Genomic DNA, 14586 nt, shown 5'->3' with positions numbered 1-14586 from the left:
TGCTATTGAAAGGTTAAACTAACATGGATGTCATGCACATAGTCTTTTTTTTTCAATTTAGTAAAAAGAACATATATTGTATTCTAGTGGTCTTTTCATTACACATTCATCTAGAAGCATCAACGGGGTCTTGTGACAAACAACCATCAAGTTCCATTAAAGACAAGTGAACATTCTGATGTTAAATGAAATATTTGTTGTCGTGCATTCAAGTAGTTAAAACAATCCTGTTAAATTGTGAATGTTATCTTGAGGTTAATCGGGTGTCATTTTTTTAATCAAGTCTTCTGAAATGTACACAACTGTCGATTCAATTAGATGAGTGGGATTAGGATTTTTGTAACTAAGGTGTATCGTCTGACCGCCTCAGGCACAACACTGTAGGTTGTGGTTTTCTTCAATTTGTGAAACAAATGAGTTAAGTACTTCTAGTTCAACCTGCTTTATTTAGTGAAATATATGGATACATTGGCGGACCATAAAAAAGTGATGTGTGGCAGAAGAGCATGAAAAAGGGACAGAATAATCAAGGACAGTTTAGACAGACACAGTTAAAGTTTAAAATACACAAAGAATGAAGAAATGCTGCGCACAGAGGACACGTTCCCGTGAGCGATTGCCAGAAGCTACAACAGACCGTTGCTATGGTTTCCAAGGAGGCACTAACGAGCTCTTTTAGGTAAATGGCCATCAGCTGATCAGTTTGATCCTCTTGTCCTTCAGGCGAGTCTTGTCCCGGCCTTTCTGGGACAGGTTGCTGTCGCTCTGACTGAGCGCCGTCCGCGACACTGTGGACATGCCTTCCACGAACTTGGTCTTGAACAGGACGTTGGCATTGGCGAACATGCCGTCCTTCAGGGACACCACCACAAACTGCGGGGAAGACAATTCCCGGGGGGGGGGAGGGGGTGAATCAAGTGCACATGTCGCTTCTTTGATGCACCCGGGACGGAGAATGAGGAACACGTGCGTACCTGGGAGTGTCTGAAATGGCCGCGCAGCATCTGCCCGATGTTCTGCGTATGCGAGAGGTCCAGGGCGGCGTCCACCTCGTCCAAGATGTAGATGGGCGCCGGTTTGAACAGCAGCATGGCCAGAATGAGGGACAAGGCCACCAGGGATCTGAACGCACAGAGGAACGCTCGATGAAGGAGCCCGAACCCACACACACACGCTGCTAAAAGCAAACCACAGAAGCTGTTGGCTGACCTTTGCCCTCCACTGAGCTCGGTGAGGTTCTCCTTCCAGGTGTCGCCCAAGGCCACCTTGAACTCGAGACCATCCAAGAGAACTCCGCCGGCCGGCGCCAGCTTGGCCGTGGCCCCCGGCAGCAGAGAGGAGAAAATGGAGCCAAAGTCCTTGTTAACCTGCAGAGGAAGGGCAATAAGAGAAGGAAAGGAAACAGGAAATTAGCACCCGGTCCAAAGCCCTCAAAGTGACATGTGGAAGGCGGGTGTGCCGGAGGAGGGCGGACCTTCTGCCACGCCACGTTGAGAGCCTCGTTCTTCTTCTCGTCCAGCTCCTCGATGGTCTTCAGGATTTTGGCCTTGTCGTTCTCCACGATCCTTTTCTTTTTCATCAGGTCGTTGTACTGCGGGAGGGAAGATGGTTGCGATGGACCTAGTCATTCAAAGCCCAAATTGAGGTTTTTCCTTTTGCAACTGCAAAAGCTCTGTCCTCACCCTCTCCTCGGCATCGTTCAGCATGTTCATGGCCCTCTTGTTGACGTTCCGCTCCAGCTTGGCCGTGGTCTCCTCCAGCTTCTTCAGCCGCTGACCAGCCTCGCGGGGGTTGTTCGTCTTAAAGTCGTACGAGGTGTTGGGCTGGCCGAAGAAGTGGCGCTCCGACTGGATCCAGTCGTGCTCCTCCAGCATCCGAGACACCTGGAGGACCAACGTTAGGACGAGCGAGTTCCGTTGTACCTTCATGCTAGAACAAAAGTATACTACCGTGTGTGTGTGTACCTTGTCAGCAGCTTCATGGCTGTCTTTGCGGTGCTTACTGATATTGTGTTCCAGCTCCTTGATCTTCAGCTGGACCTCGTTGTTCTGCTCCCTTATTTTATTGGCCTCTGTGCTCTTATACTGAAACGTTCAATTTGATGGAAAGAAACAAATTACAGGATACATTTAAAATTCCAAGCTGTAAAAGATGACAATCAAGAGTGAAATAGACAAAGAGGAAAATCCAACTGTCGCCGATTAGAGAGTACTAGAGTGAATAAGCTTCTAAATAAGGTGCTTTAAAAAAAGCAGTATGGAGCATTTTAGGATATTAGCAGAAATGCAACATAAAAGACATGAAACTAAGAATCATCACGTTGTCGACTGATCAGTCGGTAACGTGATGATTCGTTTCATGCCTACAACGGACAAACCAAACACTGGCTTTCCTGCGTGTTCATGTTACCTGGAATGCCTTCTATTGCTCCTAGGATGCAGTTGCTTATGGTAAGGATGGGCTCCAAGGTCTTGTAAACGGCAGCTCACGTTACCGCAGAGCGGTTTCCTTATTTCTTTTTTTAATAGGAAGGAAACAATTGCAGTCACCTTGAGCTCTTTGTCCTGAGCCATGATCACTTCTTTCTGTTTGGCCAGCTCCTCCTGGGCTTTGCGCACTGCTTCCTGCACCGCGAGAGACAGAATGAGGTACAGTGTGTGCGCTTACGTATGCGCACACGCACACATTACGCACACGTAAATACCTTGTTCTTGGAGACGGTGCAGCCCATGCTGTCGATCTGCTCCTTGATGGCTGCCATGGCTTCATCCACAGCCTGAATCTGCTGCTCATACCCGGTCTGCTCCCTCCGCAGCTCCTCCAGCTCTAGGGCCACGGCGTCGGACTCCTGCACGCACCAGCAGCGCGGTGAGACACATGGGAGCCATGCACCGCCCGCCCCCCCCCCACAGAGAGCTTGTGCGCACCTGCTGCTTCTGCTTCAGCTTCTTGGTGAAGGCGTCGGCTTTGGCCTTGGCCGCGTTGAGCTTCTGCTGGGCGGCTTTCAGCTCCTTCTCCCTCTCCGCCTCGGCGTTCTTCATCTTGTTCTCCAGAACCTTGTACTTTTCCTCCGCCCGTTTCTGCACGTCCTTGGTGAGGCGCAGAGTCTCCTTGCTCTCGTCTGGTTCAGCAAGCACAGCACAAACAGTTGAGTTAGCCAGGGAAACAAAGAGCAAATCTGCATCCGCGTTTTCGATTTCACAAATATAGGGTCTTTGTGTTTGTGCACATTGCAGCGCTGACCGATGGCCTTGCGCAGCCTCTCCAGCTCCTCCTGCTGCTGGTGGAAGGAGCTCTGCTGCAACTTGGTCTGCAGAATCTGTTCCTCCTCTGCCTTGAGCTCGTACTGTTGCTTCAGCTGACGGTACCTGGGGGGGAGGATGAAGAAGAAGAAGAAAATGTAGCTTACGAGAGGAAAGAATAGGACATGATGAAATCCAGAAAACATCAGAAGGATGTGGAAGCAAGGTTCCAGGGCACCTAGTTGGTGACATATATTTTAAAGAATTCGAATTTCTACATTTGGGGAAAAACTTCTAAAAAAGGAGCTCAAAACGGATGAAACGATACAAATGCATCTGTCGTTAACCATCGGCCCAGCCGAGTGATCCATGCAGCTCCATTTGAATGTTAGTCATCTATGGGTTTGTGTCTGCGTACTTCTCCGCGGTTCCCTTAAGGCTGACCAGCTGTCCTTCAGTATCCCGGAGCTGGTTCTCTTTGTCGTTCAAGCTGTCACGAACCTCCTTTAATTCCTGTAGGCTGGACAGGACCGATGCCGACTGGGAACGAGCGCCTGGATGAGAAGAAGAAGTGTCATTTTACAGGGGTCTGGGAAGTCCAAAACTGTTATTACAGGGATGCACAGAAGCATCAGCACAATATCAATAAAGCCAACGGCGCTAAGCAACGACTAAACAATTAAATGTGACAAAAACAAGTGGTAGCGTATTTCAAAGCCACCTCCATCACTGCAGTAACTCAGTCCCACACACAAGTCCCCCTCGCTCTCACCTCCGCTCAGCGTCCCCTGGGGGTCGAAGATGTCCCCTCCGAGAGTGACGGTCTTTGTCATCACCTGCTTGTCGAAAGCCACCCTCTTGGCGTTGTCCAGGGTGTCGCACACCAGCGTGGAGCCGAACACGTACTCCATGGCCTTACGCAGGTCGGCCTCGTAGCCCACCAGGGACAGCGCTGCGTGGACGTTGTTCTCTCCGACCTGCAGCAAACGAGGGGGACAGTCGGAGACGCGTCAGGGCTTTCCGAGTTTGGACCTTTCTAAAACGCGGTGGGGAGAAGAGGGGGCGGGGTCTGTGTTTAAATGTCTCACCAGGCTCTTGGCGGCGTTGACCACTCTGTCGTTGAGGGTCTTGGCGGAGATCTTGTTCAGGGGAATGATGGTGTACCTCCGCTGCAGCTCTCCTTTCTCCAACAGTTTCTTACCGGTCACCTGGCAAAGAGAAGAGAATAATAAGAATAATCACATGGTCAACTCCGGTTGGACTCTCCGGCGGGTTTGTGGATAAAATAACCAAACGTTCATTATATGACTGCACGTGGGCACCCCTACCTCTGTGTCAACTACGATGTTATAGAGGCGACCTCCCGCAACGACCTCCAGGCCGGTTGCGTAAGAGACGTCGCGGACGGTGATGAGGTTAGCGAGCAGCCCCTTCACTTTGCTCCGGTCCCATCCTCGCTCTGGGTCCCTTTTAAGATGGCAAAAGAAGAATGTTAAACACAATACTCCAAATCTTCTCCGGGTCAAGCTGTTTTGACATTGAATGTGTGCAAAGCTCAGGCTGGTTTTCGTCACATTACAGAACACCTAGATTCAAAACACACTGAGGTGAGCTCATTCATTCAGGAAATCCTCACTTGTAGTCGAAGCGCAAGTTGGGGAAGCGAGACACAAGGCGCTCGTAGGTCTCTTTGAGTTTCGCGGCCTCTCTGGACAGCTGCCTTCTTCTCTCCAGCAGGTTCTCCTCCTTCCCGTCTGAAATGCACGAGCCGACCCCGCGTGTTAAGACAAACGTGAGGACTGGCGGCCTTGTGCGCGGCTCTGTTCTCGCGCAGTACCTTCGTAGTTGAGTTTGGCGAGCTCCACTTGCAATTTCTCCCTGCTGCTCCTGATGGCCTGCAGGCTGTCCTGGTCCTTCTTGTAGCCACCGTCCATCTTTTTCACCTCGGCCTGTTTGGTCTTCAGCTCGGCCTCCGCATGCTTCAGGGTCATCTGGGCCTGGACGGGGACAAGATGGAGGAACAATCTTTGAAAGGGCGGGAGGAGAGCAATTGAGCATTTCTCCCAATCGGGGAACGAGACCCGCAAAGAGCCGGCCTGCGTTGCGTCGTGTGTTCAATGCTTTTGAGCATAAAGGTTTGTACTGCGAGCTTGCCAACGAAGGTAAACCGGCCACCTGAAACAACGCGATCAAGTCCTTTTCCTCACCTGCTTGGCCTCGGTATCCGCCTTGCTCATGTCGTTCTTGCAGGTCATCATCTGCCCGGCCAGTGTAGCCTCCTCGCCGTCCTCGTTGGTGGAGAGGCCAGCAGACACCGCCCGAAAATGCTGCTCTGCCGCATCGAGGGCCGCGCTGTCCTCCTGCCCCTCCGCCTGTAGAGCCTGAAGCTGCTCCGTCAACTTGGACACCTCCTTTTCTTTTACCACGAGCATTTTCTTGTCCTACGGATGAAAGGAAAGCAACCGTTGAAGTGTGGAAGTCCTAAAAGCCAAGCTGTATTGTCTAAATGCATTGTCCCCTCACCTCCTCCATGGTCTTGACAAGCTCATTCCTCTTCTTGGTTTCATCTTTGATGTTCTGTTTTTTGAGGTCAAACGCACTCTGAGCTTTGGCGTCGACGCGTTGCACGTCAGCTAGCGTCTCCTCCAGGGATTTTAATACTCCGTTCACCTCCTATACAGATGAGACGACAATCAAAGACAAAGCATTACAACTCAAGATCCTTGTTTTAATGTTAAAACATACAGAAAATCTCCTGCAAACCCAACACGGTCATCCAGGGGTCAAAGATTCAAATTTCCAAACAAATTTGCATTGCGCATGAAGAGAACAAAGCATTCAATGGTACCTGTTCTTTTTTCTTCTGCAGCTCTTGAATCTGGGCCGACAGCTCCTGGACTTTGCTCTCGTTCTCGGCCATGCTCGCTTGCATTTTGGTGATGTTGTCCTGCATCACCTTCAGATTATCCGCCGACTTCAGCTTGGTTTCCTCCGCACACACAAACAGCCAGGCCACGTACAGCCGGGACAGGTGCTGGATCTCGCGCATCAGCTTCTGGTACTCCAAGTATGAGGATCGCTCCTGCAGAGGGAGTACGGTTTAGAAAAAAAATACTTTAAAAAGGGACATGATGTGTTCACCGCACACTGGCGATTCAATCAGTCACAGTGGGGATTTTGTTAGTTTGGTCTTTGCATTGAACCTACCTCTTGGAGTTTATTCATGGTTGGAGTGATTTCCTCATCCAAAATCTTGGAGTGAACAGAGAGAATCATCTCAACTTTAGTTTTTTTTTTTTTTTATTGCAACAGCTCACCGGAGAACGGAGCGAGATAAATGAGTCAAAACATGTTGGGACGTCTAACTTACCGTCTGAATCTCCTTTAGCTTGGCCTCCTTCTTCTCAATGGTTTTCTGAGCAGTAATCTTTTTACACTCATACATCCTGGTTCCCGCTGCCTCCTCGATCATGGCAAGGATCTGAGCGAAAAGAGGTGCTCATTGGAAGAAGTGAACAAAAAGGCATGATGACTGTATGAAATAGTGCTGATGGCGGACTGCGTGTGTATGCTTTACCTCTGGTGGCTTCATGTTTAAAACTTTAGTGATCCTCCCCTAAAATAGCAGAACGATCACATGATGTTAAATGTTATAGAGGGATCCAGACCCAGTGCTGCAGAAACAAGACTCACCTGCATGATTAGAAAATGTGGGTTGTTGACGTTGAGGCCAACGGAGCAGAACAAGTCCTGCACCCTGGTGTTGTTGGCATTCACTCCATTGATGAGGTACTTGTTCCTGCCACCAATCACCACCTGAGACAAAGTTATACGACCCCGGTTCAGCATCAGCATTGCACAGTGACCTTTTGAATACCAATGGCAGAGCTGTTGATGCAACGTCATTTCTTGGCCAACCTGTCTGGTGACGGTGATCTCGTCGTGGGTTTCGAAGCCCAGAGGACTCTGGCTTTTGTTGGCGTTGTCAAAGGTAATGGACACGGTAGCCTTGGTGATGCCACCCTGTCCATTCTTGTACACCAAGTCCTGGAGGTTGGAGGCTCGCACCTTTCAGGTGAAAATGGAAAAAAAAGACTAAACGTTGCAGGTTAAGATGCTTCTAGCCAACAGTTGGCTTAGCTCACCGACTGTGAGACTGACAGAAATATTTCACATCACCCAACTCCGTAGGTTGATTTTAAGCCGTGGACCTCAAAGTCCGCATAGCCAACATCAAAACTTACATGGCTCAGATTTGATATGCCCAAAAGGAAACATATCGAGTCTAAAATATTGGACTTTCCGCTGCCGTTCAGTCCCGTGATGGCGTTGAACAGCGGGTCAAAGCCGTTGATCTCCGTCCTGTGCGCATAGGATTTGAATCCTTCAATAATAATAGACTTGATGTGCATGTTGGGGATTTCCTCTCCACGGACTCCGGAGGCACGATGTGCGGGTTTTGGAAACCAAATCGGTAACTTAACAGTCGTAGCACTAAATTATCGCCCAGTGTTTACAACCGACCACAGGGGAAACTGCCTCTTCTATCATCTAGCTTGAATTTTGGCGGCATGCATGGAACCGGTAGTCGGTCCCCTTTGTGCCGGGAACGGGGCGAATAAACCAAACAAAAGAATATGAGCACGATGTGTGCGCGCATTAAATCAATGTATCAATATTTCTAATAGGATGGAATCAAAAGGTAAAATTGATATTTAAAGGACTCCGTTATATATTTATAGTTAGACATGTTTATTATTATCAGGCATTTATTAAGTCTACTGAAAGCTTCATGTCGGCTGCAGCAATGTAATGAGGCCCCCTGCAGGTGGAAAGCTGAACCACAGATGGAAGAGAGCTTGCCCCGTGCATAACATGAACAAACAAGGAGTGTGAAAAACGGTTTAATGTCACCGATGGTGGGTGTAACTTAGCTATAACTAATGTAACTAAACGTTAAGTGTGAAGCCATATTCTTTATTAAGACAAAACATTCTCGCATTAATTACTTTTTAACTTAACTAAGCCATAGCTTTAGATAACTAACCCATAGCATTATATTTTATTATATTTTTATCTCATTCCTGCACTATGTTGTCTTTTGTCCATTGTCGTACTGTCTGCTGTCATGCACCAACCGCCAAGTCAAATTCCTTTTATGTCTGACATATTATGGCAATACATGTTTCCTGATTCCTCCTCCTGATTCCTGAATGTTCCACTGTGCTCTTTATATAACGTTATATACTCAAGTAATGACGAAACATTACATTATGCAGTATATTTTTAGTGTAACGGTTTGTAATTCGTTTTTACTACTTAATGAGGTAAAGGCCTGTGTACTATAACTAAACCCTCTCATCAAAGCAAGAAATCAAAATAAATCCGGTGGGAGGATAATTAATTTGTTGGGCCGATCAATATTTATAACATGCATTGAAATCAGTCTTTACAACTTAATGTTAATTTGGTTGTAGGCCTAAGCTGTTGTCATGAGCTACCAACCAACGGACAAAATCCTGACAAATATTGTACAATGCTCATTTCTAAATTTACCGTATTTGTGATCTCACTTAAAAGAATGCTAAAGGCAGAGAAGGGAAAGAAATGTATGGTGGTTTTTATTTGTTCTCCATTTGAAATTCACATGTTTACAGCAGCGCACAGAAAGGAATAGGATGCGTAAGTAAAACATCACAAAGGTAGACCACAAAGTTAACAAATACCAAGCTGCTTGTAACTTGGATTTGCCACGTAGACACATTCAGTAGAGAATTCATGCAAAAAAAGACATGTCATGGTGAATAAGCCTTACTATAGTTAGCACAAGCCACAAGCTCACACTCAATGCACAGCTCTAAACTGTAACGCTTGTTCAGTTTTCTAACGATCGTGGCGTGGTTCCTTTACGCGTCCAGGGGCACGGGACACATGGAGAGACACACCAAATTGAATGCGTAGAAGCAGATCTGTGTGAGCACCACGCAGTCTCCTCGGTTGGAGTAGAAGGTGGTGGGCTTGATGTAGGCCCAGTCAAAGTTCCGCAGGTTCAGTGACCTCTGGCAGTGCTGCTCGCTGAGAACGAACAGCGCGCGCACGAACGTGTATTTGGCGGAGCAGCTGACGGCCGTCACCGTGCGCACCTTGTCAAAGTGCAGCAGGAAACAGGGATCATCCTGGGGACACAGAGAATAATAATAATAACACAAATCAGAGCAGACGCAGTGGATTTAAGCTCGATTGTCACTCGGTTCAAATTCAAAATCTGACAATAAGCCATCGAGGGGAGGCCGGATATATGGCGGCAAAGGGGCTTTTGGGAGACGAAAGCATAAAAAACAAGGAATAATCTGGTTGAAAGATATACATTTACATGTCCAGCACATTGTGTCAGGTTCTACCGCTGAAATTAGGATTCCAATGAGAGACATTTCTTTTTGTTTTTCCTCTGTGTATCATTTATCACTGAAAACATAATGTGTGAATGTTAAATTATGACATGATCAATAGTCCTAAAGCTTTCCTATGTGATTATTTATGAAAAACAGTTTCATACATATTGTGTGCCAATCCTTTCTAAAGAAAACAATGCAATAATGCAATGCTACACATAGGGAATAGTAATAAAAACCGTGGTTAATCACCACATCGGGGTCCCGCCCGTCAACAAGAATCAGGTCCTGGAGGGGCCAGACCTCCGTCCTCCTGTAACACTCCTGGATGCTGGAGCGCGTGGTGTGGGACTCCTTGGATCCAGGCTTGAGGGACGGCTGAGAAGTCTGACATCGCACTATGCATAACTGCACCACTTTGTTTTTTGAAACTGCAGGAAAGAGGGGGGGGGGGAAGCGTACATACTTTGGATGCTAAACAGGCCCACTGCAACAACAGACTTTTCATCTGCAGTACAAGTAGCTTTTTCCAGCCCTCACAGTATTTATTACTATTGGACACATTCGCCACATTTCCCTTGAGACCCTCTACAGCCAAGGTAATACTCTGTGCCTGTATAAAGCTGTTTACCTGAGACACAGAGAAAATGTCTCCCGTCCGTCGGCTCCTCGATCTCAATAAACTCCGCCAGTCTCAGTTTTTCAGGTCGGAATAAAACTCTCTGCATCTCCTCCCTCAGAAGAGACGACATCACTGGAGAGTGGACGAAGAAGAATGGAGATCAGATGATGGATGGGAAGTGGGTGGGGGTGCTTTCTGATAAAGAAAAAAAATAACAGAATCCAGGGAAGAGAAAAAAAACGACGAGGGATGAAAGTATCCTGGGAGAGGGGGAGAAAAAGATGAATCGCAAAAAGTGAAAGCTGGCAGTGATGAGCGGGGAAGGCGGTGATGTTCCTCTGGTTAGACCGCGCGAGGAGTATGTGATTGTAGATATGAAACTCACACACACACAAGACGCACTGCACTCTGAGGCTGTCAACTTTTGATGACCCATGTTGATCTTTCATTAAAGTACTGCCTTTAGTACCAACGTGCCTACGAGGGGATTGAGCAGATAGGGAGTGATTAAAGGCCAATGTCTTCCTCATGGTTCCCTTTTATTGCTTCAATTAAGATCCATTATATGACGCTGACCCCCCCCCCCTCAACATTGACTCAGGTTTCCTGCAAATATGGATTTCACTGGATATTTGTATTTACCTCAGTGTGCATCTCATCCCAAAGCAGAGAAGAACTGCCTTTGCTTTTAAGTGGTTTCCTAACAACCTTTTTATTTCCTTGGTCTCTGCACTCTCGCACACAGACAGTAGATGTTGATATATATGTGTGTGTGTGTGTGTGTGTGTGTGTGCGTGGCAGGGTGCCCACTGTTTGTCTGTGATTAAACGGTTGTTGTGTGGGAAAAGGATGTCCCACAGCACTCTGCATGGTTTCCATTACCATGTAGTAACCCAATCTCATGAGCACAGGTACAACGGGGGGAAAGCACTTAAATGGGGGGTTTCGCAAGCACATAAAGAATGCTATATACACTTATTTAGCGAGCATGGCTCTACAAGACCATTTGCGCCCCAGGGTGAACCGGACCACAGCTGTGATTTGATCTGTTGGCAGGAAGGAGCGTGGCTCCATTGGATTTGTCACTTTTTTTTTTGCGGAAAACTAAGTGCTCTATGGTGGTGGCTGTTGTTGTTATTGTGGGAGATGGTTTCTGCGGGTGTTCCCTTGACAGGCTCTCTAGCCTCTGAGATGGAAAGATGAGCAGAGGGGCAGGAAGCATTGAGAGAGAAAGGAAACATACAAGTGTTGAATCTGGTGAATAACGCATGAGGTTTTATTGTACTTAAGTTCAAGCTTCGATTGAATGGGTCTGTAATTGTACAATAATGCAGGGGAAACTTAGGAAGTGGCTTTTTGCAATGCATACGGTGGACTGCACGAGAACAAAGGCTGCAGGGATTTTACATTTTAATTTAATGGAAAGATATTCAATGTGTCTATATTTGTGTTTATAAGAAAGTATAGAAGCATTGCCAGTATCCATGGCTTTGAATCGACATGGGGGTACACAGACATATAGTCATGCATTATTAATGACTGTATAATAGTATTACCTGTGGCTCCGTGGGAGGAAAAGAGAGGGCCCCCCGATTAAAGAGGAATAGGAGGAGGTGTGTTCAGGACGAAAGTCAGAGGACGAGGAGCAGGAATAGGATGAAGTGAATGAAAGAGGGAGCGCTGCTGAGCGGTAAGAAAATAATAGATAGGGAAATGAGAAGGGGGGGCGGTGCGGTCCTTGAGAAGCAGATAAAGACTAATCCGAGAAAAACCCAAAGCTGAAACGGATGACTGAGAAAAAGAGGAAAAGCTAGCGGGCAGTTTGAGGTCACAAAGAGGAAGGGACTAGACGAGGGGAAGGAGGAGTGTTGTGTGATAGTACCTTTGTAGATTATGTGTTATTTGTACATATATATATATATACATATACGTGCATATATATCAATATATAAATAAGGAGTTTAGTTATTGTTAACAATGAACTGCCTTGAACATTAAACTGCTTTTGCTTTCTGGCCCATGCATTTTTCAAAAGGGTTTTTGTATTTAATCACAAAAAGTGCATGCTCTTTGGATTCAGACGTATAATGTGCTTATTCAATCATGCAAAAGGCTCATTGTATGGGTGGAAGATGCTCTCTTAACAAATCAAAGGACTACTCTCGGGTTTGTGCAAAATGAAAATGATTAAGGAAATATTATTCCAGCTGAAAACCCCTCATTCCACCAGATCACAATAGAAAACAAGACTTTTGGGTGTTGTTCTTTTATTTCTGCATAAAAGGTTTGTGTGTTTTTCTTATTTTCTTATTTAATTATCAAATAAAACTAGGAGTTCATCAGGAAGCAGACGTGCCTCAGTATTTCTGTTTAAAAAAAGGGGTTGGCATTTTTTAGATGACCCCCTGAAATAGGATCACGTTATCAAGAGCGGTTTCTCATGACACAAAATGCGTCACACAGGACAACAGGCTGTTATTCGCATCTCTTATCGCTCTTCAACCAAAAGCTAAAATAAATCCTTCAGAGAGAAGCCTCCACTCTTCAGAGAGCCCGTCACGTTTTTTCATTAGGAAGGTGATTGGCACCTAAAATATATTGAACCACCGTTTTCTCATTAATTACACTCTCTTTACAGTAATGGAAAAAGAAATCGGATGGATCTCAAAGTACAATTTCACTTACTTGGAAAGGGACAAGCGAGCGAACGGGTATTCAGCTCATTCCTCGCCAGAGGATGCCACTAAATTCAAAGTCCTACAATGTTTGACACTCATTTGTTTATATTTCTCTGACATTTATATGTTAATATTTAAATATACAGTGACCTGCTGAGACAGAACCTTTTTGTTAACATTCTGTTAGACTCAAAGTGTCAAAGTTGTTGGCAATCTGGATGTTGTTTTTTTGTAAAAACAAAAATAAATGAGGTTAAGAAATTAGGACAACAATGTCAAGGAAGGACATGTGAACTGAATGATAAGATATTAATAAGCATTGCCAAGTGCAATCAACAAGTACTATACAGCCATGTTAACTTACAGAAAGCAACTAGAAGCTAAAGAAGACTCAAAGTTAATAGTATAGCCAACTTTACAACACGAAACCTTAGGGAAACAATGTACTTATTAAGTTGGACCATTTTATTACATTTTGAAACTAATTACCGAGTGTGGGCGTGGATGTTTATCGGTTGCACTTTGTATTCTGGGCTATATATAGTGTATGCTATCAGTGTATGACTGTGTGATGGGTAAACGCACACTTGTACGCTTGTAAGCGCTTTGACCAGAAAAGCTTCATATGAATGCAGTCCATTTATATAAAGCCACATAGGGCTGCTTCTCAACATAGACTTAACATAGACTGTACCACTGCCGAGAGCAATTACTATTTCCCCTCTCTGGGGTGAAGAAAAGTATGAAAACATTTGCAAGAGGGGGGTTGGGTTACTACATGGGCCACACCTGAGCTTCAGCACTGTGCCTCATCATCACTCGGATCACTTTCCCCTCAAAATACCCAAACTCCTGACAACACTACATGCCTTTAGTATTCGCCCCATGGCTAAAACTGGTGAGATTGCGCAAAAAAATTCAGAAAAAGCTGCAGAACTGGATTTTACACAAACACCAACAACATTGATCTTTTTGTTTTTGTTTGTTTGAGCTAATAGCATTTAAAGTGCTGCACTGGTACAGGAGGATGACACAGCCAAAACTCACTAATGTAGCAGAACTCTCCCACGGCAATATCCAGGTCGATTACTTAAATTAAGCTGTTGTTTTGGTTTAAGTTTTAAAATCAGGGTTTGAGAAGAAACAGCATTAGTAGTGACCTTTTGTTAGCATCTTTTTCATCTTGATGATTTTAATATGGGTATATGTCTTATTTACCAGTTACAACTATGGGTTGTATTACTTAAAAGTGGTGTAATCCTGACAGAATAGCTTTGATTTCGCAAGAGTCGGTTGTATTTGGTTGTATTATCTTTATTGATACAATTATCTCATCCAATAAACCATACAGTATACAGACATCATTACATCATGACCAGACCAATGCTGTATTCTCAATGGTTGTAAACTTCATCTTGAGCTGTAATCCAGTTGCTTTTTGGTGTCACTTTATGCCATGCCAATAAATCTGTTGCAATAAAAATGGCACCGTGTTTTTTTAAATGAACCTAGAAGTACCACTTAAGCCTCATAAAAAAGTGTGTCTACGGTCGAAATATAAATTTAGGGGGGAACCTCGACGCAGTACAGGTGCAACGTCACGGCCTGGAGAGCTTCCGATTGGATGTCGAAAAAAAGGGGAAACCCGTTGC

At 45.6% G+C, this 14586-nt stretch overlaps 2 protein-coding genes across 2 annotated transcripts; both read right to left on the bottom strand.

Annotated features, from left to right (window-relative positions):
* Positions 1-318: 318 nt before the first annotated feature.
* smc2 (structural maintenance of chromosomes 2) lies at positions 319-7824 on the bottom strand. Its single transcript, XM_037472266.2, has 25 exons — positions 7487-7824; positions 7161-7310; positions 6936-7058; positions 6820-6858; positions 6613-6723; positions 6450-6494; positions 6091-6324; positions 5766-5915; positions 5450-5683; positions 5080-5239; positions 4879-4996; positions 4571-4709; positions 4331-4450; positions 4015-4219; positions 3661-3796; positions 3244-3368; positions 2928-3121; positions 2705-2848; positions 2550-2624; positions 1965-2084; positions 1683-1883; positions 1475-1591; positions 1210-1367; positions 975-1122; positions 319-873 (listed from the first exon to the last, which is right to left on the bottom strand). Exons 1-25 carry the CDS (start codon positions 7652-7654, stop codon positions 691-693), a joined length of 3597 nt encoding a protein of 1198 aa, XP_037328163.2. The 5' UTR covers positions 7655-7824; the 3' UTR covers positions 319-690.
* Positions 7825-8862: 1038 nt separating this feature from the next.
* exoc1l (exocyst complex component 1 like) lies at positions 8863-10771 on the bottom strand. Its single transcript, XM_037471690.2, has 3 exons — positions 10266-10771; positions 9887-10065; positions 8863-9418 (listed from the first exon to the last, which is right to left on the bottom strand). The coding sequence occupies exons 1-3, from the start codon at positions 10384-10386 to the stop codon at positions 9149-9151; spliced, it is 570 nt and encodes a 189-aa protein (XP_037327587.1). The 5' UTR covers positions 10387-10771; the 3' UTR covers positions 8863-9148.
* Positions 10772-14586: the final 3815 nt, after the last annotated feature.

The sequence above is a fragment of the Pungitius pungitius genome, chromosome 9, assembly GCF_949316345.1.
Source record: "Pungitius pungitius chromosome 9, fPunPun2.1, whole genome shotgun sequence".
Lineage (NCBI taxonomy): Eukaryota > Metazoa > Chordata > Actinopteri > Perciformes > Gasterosteidae > Pungitius > Pungitius pungitius.
The sequence above is the reverse complement of the archived record's forward strand: the minus strand, read 5'-3'. Positions and strand labels throughout refer to the sequence as shown.

Bases quoted from the DNA above. Each gene is read 5' to 3' on its own strand.
- smc2 (XM_037472266.2), bottom strand. From the start codon at position 7,654: ATGCACATCAAGTCTATTATTATTGAAGGATTCAAATCCTATGCGCAC. The intron at 7,311-7,486 runs GTAAGTTTTGAT...TTCACCTGAAAG, and splicing joins GCATATCAAATCTGAGCCAT to GTGCGAGCCTCCAACCTCCA. The intron at 4,997-5,079 runs GTACTGCGCGAG...CGTGCATTTCAG, and splicing joins CGCCAAACTCAACTACGAAG to ACGGGAAGGAGGAGAACCTG.
- exoc1l (XM_037471690.2), bottom strand. From the start codon at position 10,386: ATGTCGTCTCTTCTGAGGGAGGAGATGCAGAGAGTTTTATTCCGACCT. The intron at 10,066-10,265 runs GTAAACAGCTTT...TCTTTCCTGCAG, and splicing joins ACATTTTCTCTGTGTCTCAG to TTTCAAAAAACAAAGTGGTG. The intron at 9,419-9,886 runs GTGATTAACCAC...CTGTGTCCCCAG, and splicing joins ACGGGCGGGACCCCGATGTG to GATGATCCCTGTTTCCTGCT.